The sequence below is a fragment of the Octodon degus genome, unplaced genomic scaffold, assembly GCF_000260255.1.
Source record: "Octodon degus isolate 3935 unplaced genomic scaffold, OctDeg1.0 scaffold00209, whole genome shotgun sequence".
NCBI classification, from domain to species: Eukaryota; Metazoa; Chordata; class Mammalia; order Rodentia; family Octodontidae; genus Octodon; species Octodon degus.
In genome coordinates this window covers 2,232,900-2,253,005 of record NW_004524785.1, presented here as the reverse complement: position 1 = coordinate 2,253,005, position 20,106 = coordinate 2,232,900, and the positions used below count along the sequence as shown (strand labels likewise).

Below are 20,106 nucleotides of genomic sequence, written 5' to 3'. Positions count from 1 at the left end.
GCCATTATAACTATCCTTCTCTGAGTACCTGCTTAGCACCAGACACTGGCCTGGAGGTTTTACTTATATGTTAATCACTGAACAACAGGATGTTCTACCTCTCCACAGGAGGAGGTTCTGTGAAATTAGGTTATAGGCCTCAAACCCTGTTAGTTCCACACAAAGATTCAATGCTCTGTATTTCTGGAAGTCCGTAAAGGATGTGAAAGCATCAGGATTCTTTGTGCCAGTGAACTCCAATGCCTGGTGAGCACCTTGGCTCTTGTCCCTATCTTAGCTTCATCTTCACTGAGCTCCGGGCTGCCCACCCCTGACCACACCATCTTGTGAGGAGCAGGCAGTAAGTGATCTCAGCTAGACTCCGCAGCTAATGAGACCCCCTCCCTTCCTCCTGCTGGGAGGTAATGGGTTCAGCTCTCCAAGAGCATAGCCTCTCCAGGTGTCCTGGGCTCTCTTCTGGAGAGTAAAGCAGCACATAAATACAACATAAAGGTTTTATTATTCTGGCAAATGTGCTGTAATTCTGGATCCAGTAGACACTGTAGCCCACTGATACGATTTTTGAAGAAAAGAATTATTATATTTATGTTGGTACTCTGGAGGCTTCTATCCTTATAAGATGATAGCAGTGTTTTAAAAGGATTATCAGAGTTCTTACTGCATGATAATAATCCTTTATTATGCATCATATTTTACAAGTTTCAAAGATACTTTGATATAAGGTTTGATCCTAATAGGTATAGGGATTGCTAATGATTTGACACACTTCACAGTAGGGGAAACTGAGGCTTGGGCAACTAAATGGCATCGCTGAAAGCTTAAAGCTAACCATAGCAGTACAGCTTAAAACCCTTGCAAACCGATTTCTAGCTCAGGAGTCTTCTCTTTTTTACTTAATTTTATGTATTTTGTGCAGTGTCTCGCTACACAACTTGGACTCAGTAGTGTTCCCCCTGTTTTCAGCCTCTCCAGTGCTGGGATTACAGGAACATGCCACTATGCCTGGTCTCCGTGGCCCACTCATTGTGCCTGAGGGCGGGACCAGTGGGGCATGTGGTGCTGGGGATAGGACCCCAGTCCCTGCGCTTGAGTAGGCAGGTGCTTAGACAGCAGAGCTGTCTCCATGGCCCTCCTGAGTCTCTAAATAAATCATTATTGCTAAAATAATTTAAAGGAGGACACCAGAGGAGATCCTACCACAGGAGTGTGTATGTGTGTGTGTGTGTGTGTGTGTGTGTGTGTGTATATTTGTGTGTGTGTGTGTGTGTAGTGGATAGATAGCAATAAGTGGGCTTTAAAAACAAAAAAGATCATTTTAGTAGCATGGGGACATTACAGACTATTAATGAAGTCCTGGCTGCAGAGTATGACTTTGTCACCTAAATCTCAATGTCATGCAGACTAACCAGGCCTCACACTCCCCACTAACAATACTTGATACACAGCGAATGCTCTGCAAATCTCTTTCATATCTATTTGCTCATCCCGTGCCTTACAGTTTTTTTCCTCTCTCCAGAAATAATGCTCTTAGACTTTACTGCGCCTGTTCCTGTCTTAATGAATTATAGGAGCACATTTTATGGTTTCAGAAGCAGTCATCTCAGGCTGTGAATCACCTCACAGGTCTTCCCTCCCAGCCCTCTCGCCTGCCCTGGAAAAGACACCAGAAGGGAAGCGACAGGATTCTTCACAAAGGATGCGCTTCAGGTTAACGGGTGGGTGACACCATTGCTCTTTCTGGTTCTACACTTAGTAGCCCGAGGGGCCACAGGGCTCCTGGACTCTGCTTAGGGACCTTACTTTCCAATGACCAACAGAGGGCCCTAGACCTGGGGTGACTATGTCAACACTCCTGCCTGTCTTTAGGGGATGGTGAAGGCTGCCCTTGCTTAGCTCACAGGAGCATGTTGAGAGGAAGGCACCAGAATCTCTGAATTCTGAACCAATCAGCCCAACAGTGGTCTCTTCCCATGAAACCCACTGTTCAAATATTAAAGTTCTCATCTGTCATGAAGGTTAAAGAAGAATAGCGAAAGTCAGTTTTAAGGAATGTCGGTTCTCTACGTGCTTACCTCCAGAAAATGTTCTGCCTGCTGTTCTCGATCCAATTTCCTTGAGGTGGTGGTAATCAGACCTGCGTAGAAATGAGAATATTTGACTTTTAAATATCTGGGTTCAAGTAGCTCACTGAGTGTGGGAAGAAAGTCCAGTTAGAAGGAAAGTAAAAGTGACAGGGAACAGAAACTCAATTTCCTGTAACAATCACAACAGTCTCAAAAATTATTCTACAAGCAAAATTTATTAATACAACTTGAAAAATTGCTTTCGCTGTGCTTACCACAGTTAAGGCGGTATTGTCATCTTTCAGGATGTGTGAACTCGCTAAAGAACTATTGTTTTTCTGATAATGAGGCTTTTTTCAAACATTCATTTACATATGACCAGAATTTTACTGTAGGAGCCTCATTAAAGATTTTAAACTTCTTGAACCATTAGTAGGTTGTTGACATGGATGAGATTCACTATGAAAAAGCATCTTGAAAATTTAATTTCATATGCTTACACGAGTTCTGTAGCACTTACAAAGAAGGTTATTTTTGTCAAAGCTACTTGTACACATATTCACTTCAAATTTATTCAGTTACAAACCAACGATTTTATACTATAATTTTATAATTTTCTGTTTAAGTCTTTACATGAAATAAGTTCCACATGGAAAATACCTCTATTGTTTCTTCTCCCGTGGTGTTTCTCATAAAGGAATTGCCCCTTTGAGTATAAAGAAAAAGCAAATGCAAAGTTAAAACCTTCAAGGCCTCCCAGCTTATTGGGCCGATTTGTCTTTGGCAGGTTTTATTATTTTTATGTCAAATGGCAATTAGGAGCTCAAATTTATCGTCCACTTCTCAATTCAATAATGTCTGTGAAAAAAATATGAGTTGGGCTGCAATCACGGTATACTATCTCATACCCCACCCCAGTTTTTTTTTTTTTTTTTTTTTTTTTTTGAGAAAGGCTATTACTGTGTAGCCCAGGCTGGCCTCAAACTCTTGCCCATCCAGCTGCTCAGCCTCTCAAGGGCTGGGATTACAGGTGTGTGCCACCACACCTGGCTTTTATGGTATATTCTGGCTGGGAAGGAAAGAAGAGAGAAAACCAAGAAAACCTACTTGCCAGTGCTGGTGAGTGAGGCTTACCGAACAGGAAAAGACTTTTCACTGGAGCCCTTGAACTCCAGCTTCTGTCTTAAGCAGAGTGGTGAGTGGGAGTATAGGGATTTAGAGAAATCTGAGAAGAAGCCCTCGGGAGGGGGCGACTGGCTGCAGCCTTTCAAGTACTTTTCTGCTCAGAGTAGAATGGCTCTTGAGCAAGCTGCCATCCCCTCCCTTCCCCAGTCCCTGCGGAAGGCCAGCCTGTGGCACTGCTGCACCAGTGCTCTACCTCTCTGTGGATTCCTTCTGGGTGTGGCCTGCCCACAGCCTCACACAGAGGTCCTCCTTTACCTTTTGTTCTTTTTCATTGTCAATTAACAGCACACAAATGGGGTACAGAGGATGCAACCACTTGTGTATATGACGTGGAATGACTAGATCAAATAAATCAACGGGTACATGGTCAAAAACATCTATTTTTTTGTGGTGAGAATCTCTGAATTTTACTGGCATTGGTTATGAGTTGCAGTCCACTGTTCTCCAGTATATTCAGTACCCTGTGCAACACCACACATTCCTCCACTTCCGTTGAGGTGGCAGCCTCCGCTGAGCCTCTCACCAGACTGGGTGCCCATCCCGGAGGCTCCATGTAACCAGCGCTCCCATGCGGAGCTGCTTGGCCCTATGCACAATTCTTTGCTTGTGTGTCTATAATTTTCTTTTTTTAATACTTTTTTTGATACAGGGTCTCGTTTTATTTATTATTATTATTATTATTATTAATTATTATTATTTAGGGAAGGGGCTACAGGTTGTTCAGGATCTCACTCCTAGATCAACGCGCAGTGATCCTCCTGTCTCAGCCTCGCCGGCACTGGGATTACAGGCATGTGTCCCATGCCTGGTTTGCATGTCTATAATTTTCTACTTGACTAACAAACAGGTATTTCGGGGAAGGTCTTGCCTCTCGACATCACATAGTTCCCTGCTTGGCACAAAGAATTGCAACGCAATACTTCTCCATTACAAGTGCTGACCTGGAAGACACTGATTATGTTCTCATTTTCAGCTTTGCCAGCCTTAGGATGGATCTGTTCACAAAGCTCTTGCTTTCGGGGCAGTGCGGCTGTGGTTGGAGAAGGAGTATGTTACAATGGGACGCACTCAATATCCCTCGGGGGTCTGGATAGGAGGCTGATAATGGGTCTGGATAGGAGGTCTTCTCACAGGAGACCATGTGAGAAGACCATGGAGAGAAGACCACCAGCGGGTCCCCAGGGGGTCCAGACTCACAGCCATCGCTTCCCATCCCGCGAGCAAGTTTGGGAGCAAAGATTTGCTGCTCTGCTCCCTGCCTTGTTTAATGAATCAACAGCTCTCAGGATGTGGTTTGAACTGGGCTCTGACGTGAAGAGAACGGTGCCACCGTCCCGTTCTACTAGTCTCAATAGAATCTCACTCGACTTTTTATTCACAGTAAGCTTTCTGCCTGCCCAGGCTCCTCCAAGAACCAGCTGGCTGTGCTAGCACGTGGGTCAGACCTCTGGGCTGGGCGCGCGTGCAAGGGGCGAGCGCGCAGGGGGATGGGCGATGGAGGAGGATCAAGGCGGCCCGGGGCTCAGGCCCACCCGACTGCGGGTCTGCGTGGCTGCAGCAGTGGGGATCTCGCGCATGCTCTTCATCTTCAGACCGTGCTACCTGACAAGGTCAGATGTCAAGGAGGAGTAGAGAGGGGCTGATTTCTCACCAGGCAGGGGCTTCCACAGAGCCTCACAGCTGTAGGGGACAGGGGGTGGCTGCAGCTCCCCTCTTAGAGTTCACAACGGTTCTCAGAAAACTGGTTCTATGGAGGCTGAACGTGGCCATGAGCCACAGCCCTGCTGCTCCTCTGCGGCTCTTCCACTCTGCCCTCTGTCACCTAGGAGTCTCTAGTCATGAGTGGCGCTCCCTGCTTAGGGTCACGCGGACAGAGCTGCACAGGGAAGAGGCCTGCTTCCTCGCCCGCCCGAAGATTCTTGGGGCACTTCTTTGGGAAATGCCTTCATGTTTACAGTGCCTACCCGTACTCTCCTTCCCCTGCAGCCCCTCAGCAGGATGCCTTTATCATACATTTGTTAGCTAAGGAGATGGGTTTCCTGAAAAGCCTCAAACAATATAAAGGACAGTAAACCTGGGCTGAGAGAAGTCAGGCGGGCCCTGCTCTGAGGAGAGGGTGGCAGGAAACCTCTGTGGGCTCAGCTCTTGGGGCTTCTGTCTCTTTTGTCCCCACAGATATACGCAAAAGGCAAACAGGAATGTCAGATCAAAAGTGGACACATGTGAGGTGAAGAGAGGGACAGGGATAGTCTTATTGCAGGTTACAAAGTTTTTTCTTGGAGAATGGGCACGGTGGTGTGTACCTGTAATCCCAGCGCTTGGAAGGCTTTAAACAAGAGGATCGCTACAAGTCTGATCTACCTAGTGAGACCCTGTAAACCCTGTACTAAATTAAAAAAAAAGTTTCTTCTTAGGATAAAGAGAAACTTCTAAATAAGATGACACTGATGGCTGGCAGTTTGTGACTTCTGAAAAGAATGAATGCTATTTTATATGTGTTATATAACATTAGAGCTGTTACAAAGCAGTAGAAAAACATGCAAAGTTTCAACACTGGCAACAAACATAAAACTGCCTTCCTTTGTACATGACATGATTATTGACACAAAAACCTCAAAATAACTTATAGGTAAATTATTAGAAATTATTATAGAAGGCGCCTGCTTAGGCCAGCTAAGAGACCAGGGTTCGATCCATGGCACCACATGCTGGGCCAGCCCTGCCCCAGGTGCACGGAGCTGGCTACAGAAGCTGGGTGTGGTGGTGCATACCTGCATTCCCAGTGGTGGGGAGGCTGAAAACAGGAGGATCCTTCTGAGTCTGAGCTGTGCAGTGAGACCCTATATCAAATACACACACACACACACACACTCATATAAACACACACCCATGAAACGTTTCACAAAGTGATTGACTACAAAACTACTATACAATAACAAGTTGCATTTCTAATACAAAATATACATTACAAAAGATACTATTTGTTATAACAATGATGATTTAGACTACATAGCTATAAAAATTACAACAGTGTGCCATAGAAAATACCTGTAACTATTGAGGAGCATTAATATTTATATGGAGTTGGCCCTTATATATTTATCAGGTTTCATACAATCAGTGTAGCCAGCATGTCAGTTTTCCCCAGGCTGATTCATATCAATCAATGTGATTTTAGCAAAAAAAAAAAAAAAAATCCTAAAATTTTTGAGGACACTCCCTCAACTCTAAACTTTGTAGTGAAAGTAAGACCCCAGAACAGCCTAGAATAGCTAAAGGACTCCTGAAGAAAATTAGGTAGGGATATTTATTTCTTCGAGCTTTAACAGGGCAGGTAAATTCTTGTTTGGAAAAGGGTTAGTGAATGAATGAATGAGTTTAGGATTCAGGTGTGGAGAGGAAGTACAATAAAATGATCATTTTTGTCCATGGGAATCTAGGACTTAGAAACAATGACTTTTTTTTTTTTTGGATCAAAGCAACAACTACTAGTTATTGCACTAAAAAATAAATCTTGTTATCAAGCTCCTGTCAGCATAACCAAGAAGGACTAAAAAGCCTTCTTCCTTCTAGAGGTACACCTCGAGGTAAGCTATGGACCTACAGCAGCACCACTGTCTTCTACAGCCAGCAGGGAACGCGGTGAGTCAACCTGCACAATCTAGAAAAATCCATAACAATTACCAGCACTTCTCCTTTAGCTTTTCCTAGTTTGTTGTAGCTTCTGTGGTCTTAGAAGGAAGAGAAAGAAGAACAAGGAAAGCAGCACAAGCTCTCTGCTGAACCTCTCTAAGCCACCTCCGCGGAAGGCCACCCTATCCTGTGACCTGTGTAAGGGAGGCACGTGCGTCACCCACATAACTGCAGACCCATTGGGCACACTAAATTGAGGACTGACACGATGGAATTGAATTTCAAAGGGAATCATAGGCAAGCTTTTGAATGTGGTTTGGAGATAAAAACAAACACATAATTTGATATAATTACTTATGCAAACCTCCAATTTAGGGAGGAATCACACCAGTCCTAAGAGAAGGATAAGGGGGAGCAGGGAGGAAAACATATGCTCAGACTGTGCAATTACTTTAAAAATGGTTGCTTTTGATTTGTTGTTGTTGTTGTTGTTGTTGTTTTGGTGACAGAAAAATCTAACATCTGTCTGAGAAACAGAAAAAAAAAATGTGGCTGCCTGTTCAAAAAAGAACTCAAAATGTTCTTTGTAGTTATGGTCAGAGAAGCGATGCTTGTAGGATGACTTTTTCCCCCCATTTTTCTCCCTGTGGGTGTCTTGGGTCACAGCTGTGTACTCTATTGCCATGACATTCACATTTTCTTCAAGTGCTACTTGAAGTAGTACAGGTCTTAGCTGTTTCAGTGTAATTTTCCAAGATTGCTAGATGCTGGGTTTGGTATTAAACACACACACGCACCTGGAATTCTCAGTCCTGTGCGCTCCCAGTAATGAAAGCCCTCCCTACTTTCCATGTTCTGTTTCTTCTGTGTCTCATTTCCTTGTGTCTGTGCCCAGCACTTCTGGGACGGGAATCCTCCCCAGGCCCTAGGCCCTCTAGCAAGTTGAGGGCAGCTCTCTATTATCTGTACTTAGAGGTTCCAGAAAGGCAGTCTTCGAGTAGTTGATCAGTTCAGTCCGAGGCAGAGCTTAGATCAGTACCTGTCCCAGGTGTAGAGTATACCTGTAGTACTCTTTCAGTATCCAACATTTTGCTCTAATTGCTTGTTAAAGAGTGATTCTTCCCTAATAGGACAAAACAAAAAGCAGAGGTGTGGTGAATGGGTGGCCCTCATCATCTTCTTGTTGTTTAACACAAATCCAGGCACACTGTAGGCACCAAGAAAAACTCGTTGTAATGAAAGTAATAATGATGTGATCTTGCACAACTCTCAGTGTTGTTCATACCAAGTGGCCATATGGTCCCTGTGCCTGGGAATTACAGTTGTCCAAATGTTCTCTTCCATAGTTTGAAAAACTTTGGTGTTTTAGAAAAATCCCAGATAGCTTCCCTTTAAAAAGCTATTGACTAAGCTATTCTTTTTTTTTTTTTCCAGAACCAGGGATTGGACTCAGGCCCTTGCGCTTGTCAAAGAAGTGCTTATTTCACTGAGCCATCTCCCCGGCCCCCTAAAGCTGTATTCTTTAATGCCATGGGGCAATTTGTGGTGCTCCTAGAGCCTATTTTCTACCTAATCTGTAGAGAAAGGTAGAAAAACAATAATGTAGTCGTAGCCAACATTTCTTGCCTACTGACATCATGCAGGCTATCCCAAAGATTCACATGTGTAGCCTCTTGTAATCTCACAGTAATTCAGCTACTACAGAGCTTAGGCAACACATTAGTTGTTTTAAATGGATCTAATACTTAACTCAAAATGTCGTAACTTCAAATTTAATTTTTCCTCTAATCTTGAAGTTCAGAGAACTAGGAATTATTTGGACTCCATTTATAAGAGGAAATGGAGTTACAGGACTTGCCCAAGGTAACTAATAACTATACCCAATTCAAATGCAGGGACTATAATTTCTGTCTCTGTCTCTGTGTCTCTCTCTCTCTGTCTCTCTCTGTCTCTCTCTGTCTCTGTCTCTCTCTGTCTCTCTGTCTCTGTCTCTCTGTCTGTCTGTCTCTGTCTCTGTCTCTCTGTCTGTGTCTCTCTCTCTCTCTCTGTCTCTGTCTCTCTCTGTCTCTCTGTCTCTGTCTCTCTGTCTGTCTGTCTCTGTCTCTGTCTCTCTGTCTGTGTCTCTCTCTCTCTGTCTCTCTCTCTCACTCGCTCTTGCTCTCACTCTCTCGCTCTCTCTCTGTCTTTGAGACAGGGTCTCCCTGGGCAGTTCAGAAAAAAAAAAGTATGTAGTGAGACCCTGTTATAGACACTGTACTAAATACATTTAAAAAAGAAGGATATCTGAAACAGACACTTCTCAGAAGTAGAAATGACAAATCTATTAAAAAATGTTCATTATCACTAGTTATTTGAGAGGTGCCAATTAAAACAATGCTGAAATTCTCTCTCACTCCAGAAAGAGTGACTGTTATCAAGAAATCAACCAATAATGCATGCTGATGGGGCTATGGTTAAAAAGGAACCCTTCTCCACTGATGGGTTTATTTTGTAGCCCAGGCTGGGCTCAACCTCATGATGATCCTCTTGAGTGCTGGGACTATAGGTGTGAGCCACCATGCCTGGCTCTAACTTTTTTTTTTATTAAGTTTATTTGTACACTTTAAGTATATATAGTGAACACATTCATCCTAGGGAATATCTTGATTCTTTTTCCCTCATTCTCCTACTCTCCCTTCAACATCTTTAATCCTTATTTATGAAAGCTTTGTTTCCACTTATTCACTCTTTTCTCATTTTTTCCCTCTTCCTCCTGTCCCCTTCCCTTCTCCGAAGTTACCCTTCTATTTGAATATTTTCTTCCTATTTCACAATATCTATGATATATTCTGGTCCTTCTTTGCAGTTTCAATTTCTCACACCAGAAAAACAATGTGGTATTTATATATACATGCCTGATTAAGAGTGTGGTCTCAAGGTGCCTCCATTTAGCTGGAAACATCTCAAGCCTAGCCTTCTTAATGATAGAGTAATACTCCATTGTATAAAAGCACAACATTTTCTTTATTTTATTTTTTTAACATTTTCTTTATATATTCGTCAGTTGGTGGACATTTGGGCAGTTTCCAAAGTTTAGCTCTTATAAACTACTCTGCTTTCAATGTGGGTGTGCATGTACTGCGGTAGTATAATGCTTTGAATTCTTTTGAGAAGATACAAAGAAGACTAGCTGGCTCAAATGGTTCTAGGAAGTTTTGAGGACCCTCCACACTGATGTCTACAGGGCTACACCAGTCTACGCTCTCATCAGTGGAGAAGGGTTCCTTTTTAACCATAGCCCCATCAGCATGCATTATTGGTTGATTTCTTGATAACAGTCACTCTTTCTGGAGTGAGAGAGAATTTCAGCATTGTTTTAATTGGCACCTCTCAAATAACTAGTGATAATGAACATTTTTTAATAGATTTATTTGTCATTTCTACTTCTGAGAAGTGTCTGTTTCAGATATCCTTCTTTTTAAAATGTATTTAGTACAGTGTCTATAACAGGGTCTCACTACATACTTTTTTTTTTCTTTTTTCTTTTTTCTTTTCTTTTTTTTTTTTTTTTGCAGAATCAGGGATTGAACTCAGGCCCTTGCACTTGCTAGGGAAGCACTTATTCTACTGAGCCATCTCCCTGGTCTCACAACATACTTTGGACTCATACTAATTCTCTTGTTTTTAGCCTCCCAAGCACTGGGATTATAGGTATGTGCCACCATGCCCAATCTCAATCACCATCTCAGTGCGCTCTGAGGGTGGGGCAGGCATGGCATGCCAGGGATTGAACCCTGGTCCCTGATCCTGCCTAAGCAGGCATTTAGTCTGCTGAGCTATCTGGCTGGCCCAGATGCCTATTTTTGGATTGGGTCTTCAAATTGGTCAGGGGCGGTCTGATTTATTTGAGTTCTACATATATTCTAGATAGTAGAGGGACTCTCAAATTTGAACTCTTCATTGTCTCCCTACTAGAAGCGGCAGGGTGCTGGGGATGTCATTTGCCTAGAAGCAGGAGACTTTTTTTTGTCTCAGTATCCTTTATTTGCCCAGTGTCACTCTATCCCCCTGGCTATGAGATTGCAGGCAGTCTTATCTTTTCCTCACTTGGGATATCCAAAAGAATCTCTTCAGTGTGAGAGATCTGCAGCAATAGTAAGCAAGTCCAAGATCATTCTCTGGCTCTCTCTCTACTCTCTCAGCTGGCCCCAATTTCTTCCCGGTGATCCTGACCTAGCCCAGGAGGACCTGGAGAGTCATCCAATCAGGGGGAAGAGGTGCTGTGTTCTGGGCTGTTTTATTTAGCCACACAAATAATACTGTCAAATATCCACATACATGTTTCTCAGAAGGGGCAAAAGCAAAAAGGTATTAGTTAACTGTAAGTGTGTGCTTTTAAGTAGAAAAGGATACCCCAAACCTCCTGGCTGCTAGCCAGTGATTCCACCAACGCACTGCTTTTTCTAGTAGGAAGCTGTATTTCTCAACTAAAGTCAGAGGGATACAGTGGAATACACATAGGTCATAGCTGTTGGACTGCAGTAACAATATGTTTCATTTTCTCCCCTTGCAAGTCAGCGCGTGGCATCTCCCCACTTGCCTTTGCATCAGGGAAGTCTCAGGCAGCACTCTCCTGCCAGATACATTTTTCTCTTTGGGTTCAGGATTCCACACCTGCTAAGGTGGGAAGCAGAAAAGTCAGCTTGGGAAAGAGAACTACTGATTCTGGAACAAACCTTGCCCTTTCTCTGCAAGTGTAGGTGTCAGGTAGAGTTGTCCACAAGCCAGAGGAAGGCTTCTGTGGGCCGGACCAGCCCCGTCTCCTTGCTCTGTCAGTCAGGACACACTGGATTGATGAAGGGGCAGCTGTTCCCAGGGTGAAGACTAAGGTAGCCTCAGCAAGAGCAAGAGCAGGAGCAGTAAAGGCGTTGCATGAAGAATACTCTCCAAGCTGTGCGCCTCTGCCTTATCCTACAATGGGTGGTGCTGTCCCCAACATCCTCATAGGCACCAGTCACATGCACACAAATATGGCTGCAGCCAACTCTCCCATTGGCCTGGATGCTTCCCAGGGCCATCTGTTCTTCCTCGAACTCTTCTTCCCCCCAGCCCTCCCAATTGCACAGAGCCCTCCAGCTCTGCTTTTTGGTTCAGCCTGAAGAGGAAGCATTTATACACCTGAAAGGCTCTCTAGGATACTTAGCTAAACCTCCAAAGCCATGTTGGCTTTCTCAAAGACACTGAGCTGCAGACAGTGAACTAATAATTAGGATATTGTTTAGAACGAGCCATGCACTGTTAAGTTTCAGGAGATGATGGCATTTACACTTGTTACTCAGAGTATGGCATGGACCAGAACTGCAAGTTTTACCTGGTAGCGTTTCTGATGAGAAATGCAAACCATAGGTTCTTCCCAAGCCCTACTGACCTGTTTGCACATTAAACCTTCAGAAGCCTGGCTCTACACCCCTGTTAGTTTTCAAACTTGGGTACACACTAATATCAGAATGTTTTTAAAAATAATTATGTCAGGGTCCCACATCCAGAGATTCTGCATTATGTGGTGTGGATAATAAACCTTGTGCCTAGAGGTTTTAAGAAATCTAGGTTATTCAACTATTCAGTTAAAAGTGAGAATCACTGTACACCAGTTGCTATCTCCTGGATGATGGGGTTTTGGTAATTAGTATTTTGGCTGGTCTAGTTTTCCCACTGTGAGCCACACTTCATAACACAGAACTGATGGCATCTGAAACCCAGTCTTCTGCATATTCTTATCTGAATTCTTCAAGTTCTTTTCTGAGTCCTCCAGCAAGGGGCCACCTTAGGTGGTTGCCACGTTGGTTTCAGTTGTAACTTTGATATGTGCTTCCTCATGACACGACTCTGCGCTATCTTTGCTACAGCTGTGTCCCCTCATCCTGGTGCTCTCTCTTACTGCCCCATATGGCCCCAGATCCCCAGGGGAGGTAAGACCACCACCCTGTTGATGCTTCCTTTTGTGCACAAAAGTGTATGTGGACACAGACACACCAGAACAACACTAAGATGCAACAGTAAGGCCCATACCTGCTTGAATTAAAATAATTCAGTGAGAAGAAATACACGTGTATACACATAGGATAGCTTGGATAATTGCATTGCTGATTTCTTCTAGTCTATTGAAAGGAGTAATTAATGTTTACTTTTTTCTCTCTCCTTTTAAATTACTTACAACTTTTTTAAACCAACTTTGTATGCTTATATTTGGTAATCTGAACAACTGATTTGAAGACCACAATATGCCGCATAAAAATCATTGTTGAATTCATATTATTTCACTTAGTGAAACTCTATAGCATTTCTACTGCTTTTTTACTATTTTTTTTTTAATTCTTTTAACAGAATAAAAAGAACAAAAATAATCTAGTGAGGGAGATAGACATGTATTCAGAGAAGTACCGCCCAAGGCAATAATTAATACATGCCCTTGACAACTCCAAGTGGGCTAAAGAAGGAAAGATCAATTCTGAGTTGTGAAACCGAAAAAGGTAATAAGTTATATTGCAGCTGTACTAGTGAACTAGGTTGTGACAGAGAAGCTGGAGAAGGCTAAGACGCCAAATACTCATCTGAGATTAAAGGGGCGGAAATTTAATGAAAGAGATAAACCTGGGTTTGAGATTCCAGCTCTGCTGTGTTTTAACTATATGAACAAAGGCAATCTCAGTCTTCTCTTCCTGAAGAGAGTTGTCACTTCGTCATGTGCAGGCTGGGTTAGCGATAATACGCATGAAGGGCTTAGCATGAAGCCTTGCTCTCACCAGATGCTGCTTAAAAAGCAGAAATAGCATCTGTAAAAATGATACACTACCCTTTACTTTTGCTAAAATTTCAAGAGCTCTGGGGTGCTATTTCTAATTATATTCAAAAGGAAACTTTATTGTCACTAGATGGGTCACCCTACCAAGGTCTGAAAATTTAATCACCAGGCAAGTGAAAGTTCAAGTTTGCCTCTGTTTGTTCAAATGAGCACTAGAACATTCTTTGATTCCTGCCACATTCCAGAAGTGTGAAAATAGCACCGCACTCCTCTCAGATATCATTTCACTGAAAATCATTTTTTCTATATCTGTTTTCATGTGACAGATAAAATCAGGGGATGGATAAAGTGCAAATTACTCAGAGAAGGTGCAAATTCCTGAAAATGCCCATGTGCATTACAGATGTGTAGTTCTTTAGATCATTTTTTACATTATAATTTATACAAGACCTCTTAAGTAGGAATAATGTTTTGAAATAAAAGTTTTAAAATGCTGGGAAAAACGTCACTTCTAATGGAAAACTTCAAATGTTATTAGACCACTAATAACACCTTTTAAAAGCCACACATTTTCCAATTAATTTTCACATAATTCTAATCTTTCTTTTCATCTTAAATTTATACCTATACACTTTAAAAATCTAATTATTTTTCATGTCACCTGTCTGAGAGTTCATAATAATTCCATGGCTGGTTGAAGTTTACCTTTGTACAACATACTGAAATTAACAGGACAGAAAAGTCTCAGGGGGAAGAGCTAATACACCCAAGACAAACACTTTGCAAAGCACTTTAATTTTAACAACCAGCATTTTGATGTTCTAATTGCAAACAGCCTATGTAAGTGTTTATTAGAGTGTCCGTGGAGGTCTTTCGCCTGGCAACGCTAAGTTAATAGAAGCATTAACCTTAAGTGTTTATTGGAAAGCAGTAAATGTGTGTTTCTTGAAATACTCTGGAATCCACAGTTTCAACTACTACAAAATCCTCCTCAGTGAGAATCCGACTTAACAGGGATTTTACTATCTTTCCATTTCTTTGGGGAGACGTACCATTTTACAAGAATGGTGGACTTTGTGCTTTAGTGTTTATCAACACAGTGAACTGCACAAGTCTTTAAAAATGTTGTGTCCTTTAGTTTCTTCTCATGTATCACAGCAATGTTTTTACAGTGCAGTAAATAACCTCTTTCTCTCTAGTGGGAACCCATGATATTTTTCCTTATATAAAAGTAAGTGAAAATAAAATAGGTTAGAGTCATTTACAACTCCTTGGAAGAAATGTCATATTAACTCAGGGAAGAAGAATTGTGCTCACCTTCTGTTCTTTTGTGGAGAATTTTAGAAACACTTCCATTCTAAACTTTGTATGTTTGTGGTTTTTCAATTGACTGTGTTCTCTGGTACCTGAGCACTTATGCACTTAATGTTCTTTAAGTGAATACTGTTAAGAAACTGAGGTAATTATCCTATGTCTCACACCTAGCATAGGGCCTGGCATTTGAAGATGCCCAATAAATATCAGTATAGTTAGTAAGTAAGCTAAAATAGTAACATGTTATTCAAATAGTAGCTTATATATTATAAATACAGTTAGAGATTATGTGATAAAATCTCTGTGTGTGATATACATTATACACACATACAAACATCCAAAACAGGCAATGGCCCATGCATGTGAAAATACTCAGCATTTATGTTATGGCTTATAAAAACTTCATGTTTGGGGGGAAACACTTCTAAATCAATTTAAAATGAAATTACATGCTGTAATAATTACTGTTTTGGGCCTTTAATAGACAATGTTACAGGTTCATAAAATGTCTGTTCTTGGCTATTCTAGGTCATGAATGCAGTTTGTGGGGCTAATTGAGGCTAATGGTGGGGAAAGGTAGACAGCCAATGCTAATGAGATTTTCTTGACTTTTTGCTAATATGCATTTTCACTTCCCCTTTGCCTCTACATTTTGTTTAATTGAATTATGTTATTTATCCAAGAAGAATCTGTCACGTATAAATAGGGATTGGTAGCCTCTATGAGAGGGTGTAGCCATGCTTTAGTTCTCAAAAAGATTAAAACAGCGGGAGCAAAATAAAACCAGAAAGGGTGACATTGTCTAAAATAACTGGTCTGAATTCTCTGGGTCTGCACAAAGCTCTGTAATGAGTCGGTGACTTCGTGCAAAGAAAGGTGAGCCCAAGGCCCCCGGGAGAGCGCATTTCCCGGCTGCACGCTGATGAACTGAGCTTTCCAAAATGCTGCCCAGAGGCTGAAGCGTTGTCTAAAGAGTAACTCAGGTAACATTTCAGTTTCTTGTTCAGAAAGAAAAGAACTGCTAGTCAAGTGAGAGAATCACTGAGAGAATTTTTTAAAAGCAAGGAAAAAAAAATCAGAGAACAACAATCCTCTGTGGAATAGGGGAAGGGGAGAAGTGGTAGCCCCAAAGACTGTGGCTACATCCATCTCTAGATCTTTTTTATTCCCCGTTTACCCACAAAATCAATGGAACATGTACCATTTAATTGGGCATTACATTACTAAGAAACCACTGAGCCTACGCAGGACAAGTTGCGCCCTTAGTTAGCACAGAGCACTACAGTTTTTTGTTCACCTCCCTTTCCCTCCTGCCTGTGGTCATGGGAGAGGAAGGCTGTTCATGATGGGTCAGTTGAGTGTTTTGGGTCGGGCTCCTCCATCTCTCCTTCCCTATTCCTTTACCTATCACCCCAACATCCTCCTCCATAAAGTCAGCCTAGATAAGGGGCCAGAAGTGTAACTGCAAAATATTTCTTGCACTTTGAGTAGCTTCACATTCTTTCTTTGGGACCGAGGATTTCCACTGGGTGGGTGCGCAATTGAAAAACATCCTAGCCAAGTGAATGTCACCCAGATGAAAAGAAGTCTTCATCTTTGTTTGTACTCTGAGAAACTCAGAATCTTCTGAACAAATGGCAATGTATAGAGCCTCAGGGTTGATTTTATTTTATTTTATTTTTTGGCAGAACCAGGGATTGAACTCAGACCCTGGCACTTGCCAGGGAAGCGCTTATTCTACTGAGCCATCTCCCCGCCCCCCAGGGTTGATTTTAAACCAATCACAACACTGTGTCAGTCCTTTCTTCTCAGTGAAAATGAGCTCAGTGCTACCAGGGTTGTAATTAGTGGATAATTAGTGCTTGTACACATTGATGATACATGTCATGCAGCACGGTGCCTGGTTTAGCATCCACTCAAGGAGACCATGAAATCCTGCTGTAATTTTAATTCTTTTGAGTCATATTAATGTATGGCACTAGAAAACTTGGGACTTAAGCTAGTTCAACTCAAGTTTGAATCTGTAGTTTCATTTTTACAAAGGAAAATAAATGTTGTTGGAAGGTTTCACATTTATAAACCAAAGATAGCTCAGCGCTAACCAAAGCACCTGTTTAGGTAAGTGCGAGGACTGGGTTTTGATCCCTGGCACCACATGCCATGCTGGCCTTGCCCCAGGGTACACTGACCTGGCCACCAAGACCAGAAGTGGTGGCACATGCTTGTAATCCCAGTGCTGGGGAGGGTGAAAACAGGAGGATCACTAGAAGTCTGAGCTACATAGCGAGAGACCCTGTACCAAGTAAATTTTTTTTTTAAAAAAAATTAAAAGCAATAGACAAGAGGGAGGCAGGTCATGTTCTCCAGTCTTCTCTGCTGTTCTTTGCTCCACCTTTTTCTGGATGGCGGATTAAGTAGGGTAGGACTCTGGGTCCTTAATACAATATGAACTACAATGCTGGCCCTGGCACTGTAGTACTGGGCTTTCCAAAATGCTAAGTGTATCGGCGAATGTGCAATGAATAAACAATTAGGGCTATATCATTAAACGCTCAGATATAATTATGTAAAAGGCAATGTGAGGGCACAAAAAGTTGCTCTTTAACAACACCACAACATCCCTTGGGGTGCAGGGGAGGGCTCTCAGGCAGACATCTGGCTGAAGGGAGTGTGCAAGCTTGCTGGGTAGACAGGAGGAGAAGACATTCTCACTATATCCTGGTGGGAAAGAAAAGGCCTAGAGGTAGAAACAATCTCCAACCCTGTGTCCAAGTGACTTCATGAGATCTTAGGGGAAACCTTAGAATTTGTTATACATATTATTAGAAATGGAAGGAAAATAACACCTTTTCCCTTATAGGCATGCAATTAGCTCTGCAAGAGGCTCTCTGAACTCTTAACATGGGAGTGTTTTTACACATCAAACAATAGCTGTGTAGGTGATAATGGGAAAATTTTTCTTCTCTATTGCTGTCAGGCTCAGAACAAAGGGACTGCACCCTCATTCAAGCAAGTACCTGACCCAACAAAGTCACTAAGTGGAGGACAGACTGAGTGCCAGTCTGACAGCACCGAAAGATCAGATCTTCTCCTCCACTCCTTCCTCCTCCTCCTCCCCCTCCTCCTCCTCCTCCTCCCCCTCCTCTTCCCAGAAGCAATGGATGTGCCGTGGGGCAACCAGGCTTTCCAACTTGCCCAAGACAGCCTTGATTTATTGTCACCACCATTTTATAGAGGAGGAGACAGGGTCTTAGGGAGAACAAGTGACTGTCCAGAGGTTTTGCCCCTAGCCAGTGCCAGAACTCTGAAACTCAATGGTGCTCCCCAGCTCCAGAATCCTTATTGGGACCTCAAAGACACAGGGCTCTTCCTTTTAAACTTTACCTCACATTATTTCTCTAGAATTACTCCATCAACTTGCCAAAATATTTGAAGATGCACAGCAATAGTTTTCTTGTACTCATGAATTACTCTTTTTTTTTTTTTTTAATGTATTTGGCACAGGGTCTCACTATGCTCTGACTCACAGTGATCCTGTTTTCAGCCTCCCCAGTGCTGGGATTACAGGCATGCATTACTACACCCTCATTTGCCCAGCACTCACTGGAGGTGGGATTGAACCCTCATCCCTGCCCTTGGTAAGGCAGGTGCTTAGTTCACCGAGCTATCTCACCAGCTCTCATGAATTATTCTTATTCTGTCTGCAATTCAGTTTCTACATTTACTGCTAAAGCAACGTCAGGTAAGAATCTGTACTTTGCATCCTTGGCAAGGGCAATGGCCTGAGTTCAATCCCCTGTTAAAAAAAAAAAAAAGAAAAAAAAGAATCTGTACTTACTTTATGTAAAGGGCCAACCCTGCACTTCTGATCCCATTACTTCTTTCAAAAAAGTGCAAATTTGGCAGGTGGGGAGTGCTTTCATTTTATGGAAATAAACAGATGCAGGATTTATCCCATTAAATTTCTTGTGGGACCCCCATTAGCTAAAGAAGACTACAGCAATTCTATTACACACTAATCCCATGAGCCTTGTCCAACTCTCACCATACGGATTTCTCTACTTCATTCTAGAGCTTTCTCTTTAGCAGGTGTATCCTTCTCTGGCCCTTTGTCTCAGTAACACTGTCTTTGAAATCAGAGTCTTCCTACCTAAAATAAATTCCACTCAATTCACTAAAATATTGGTGATTTATTATCAGGATCCAAGTACTCTACTTCCTGTTTCTTGACCACATAAACCATTTTCTTTCTTTAAGCCTTTGTCTTTCACCTTCCCTGGCTTAGAATCCTTTTTGTTCCCTCCTCATTTACCCAGATGTCTGCAGGGCCATATGTGTGTGTGTGTGTGTGTGTGTGTGTGTGTGTGTGTGTATTTATCAAGTTGGCCTCAGTTCAAATGCCACTTCCTGAGAGAAGGCTTGCTGTCTTTGACCAATCTATGTGAAGCTTCCCTGCATATTACTTACTTGACACAATATAGTTGAAACTATCCTGTTCCTATATGTATTCATTTGCTAGTGTTTCTCTCCTTCTCTAGAATGTAAGCAAAGGAAAGCAGGTGTTTCATCTCTGTTTTATTTACTGCCATATTCTCGGCACTCAGAAGTGCAGTGATACATGAGGGCCCCCGATAAATAACTGTTAAATAGAAGAATAAATACTTATATGCAAAATACTTACAAACTTTCCCCAAGCCCCCGTCCTTACATTTAAAAACCTCACATGCATTTTGTCATATTTCAGTTTTCAGAGTAAATATTTTGATACTGGTCTTGAGTCTACCACTGAAAGTTCCTGGATGTTCTTTGTCAGAGAAGAAGTCTGAAGGACAGCATGCGGGAGTCAGAAAGGGGCTCTAATGGGTCAATATCAGTAAAGGCCAGTATTAGAAACTTGGCCCCATAACAGTGCTTGAGCTGCAGCATCTCCTCACAGGAGAGTCCAGAGAGATGGGCATCACTGCTACCAGAAGATAAAAGAGGACTCTGAGCAGGCTAAAAGATCTATTCTCATTTGGGTCAGAAGAACAGATTTAAACCTTAAGGGCCAGTTATGGCTCAGTGGAATAAGCACTTCCCTGGCAAGCGCAAGGGTGTGAGTTCAATCCCTGGTTACAAAAAAAAAAAAAA

At 42.3% G+C, this 20,106-nt stretch overlaps 1 protein-coding gene across 1 annotated transcript in view; it reads right to left on the bottom strand.

Moving 5' to 3' along the window:
• Window positions 1-20,106, bottom strand: part of Fat3 (FAT atypical cadherin 3) — a 574,624-nt gene that overhangs the window by 192,104 nt on the left and 362,414 nt on the right. The window contains exon 3 of the mRNA XM_004644764.2: window positions 2,073-2,134. Coding sequence (XP_004644821.1) covers window positions 2,073-2,134 — 62 coding nt within the window. The remainder of the gene's footprint in view (window positions 1-2,072; window positions 2,135-20,106) is intronic.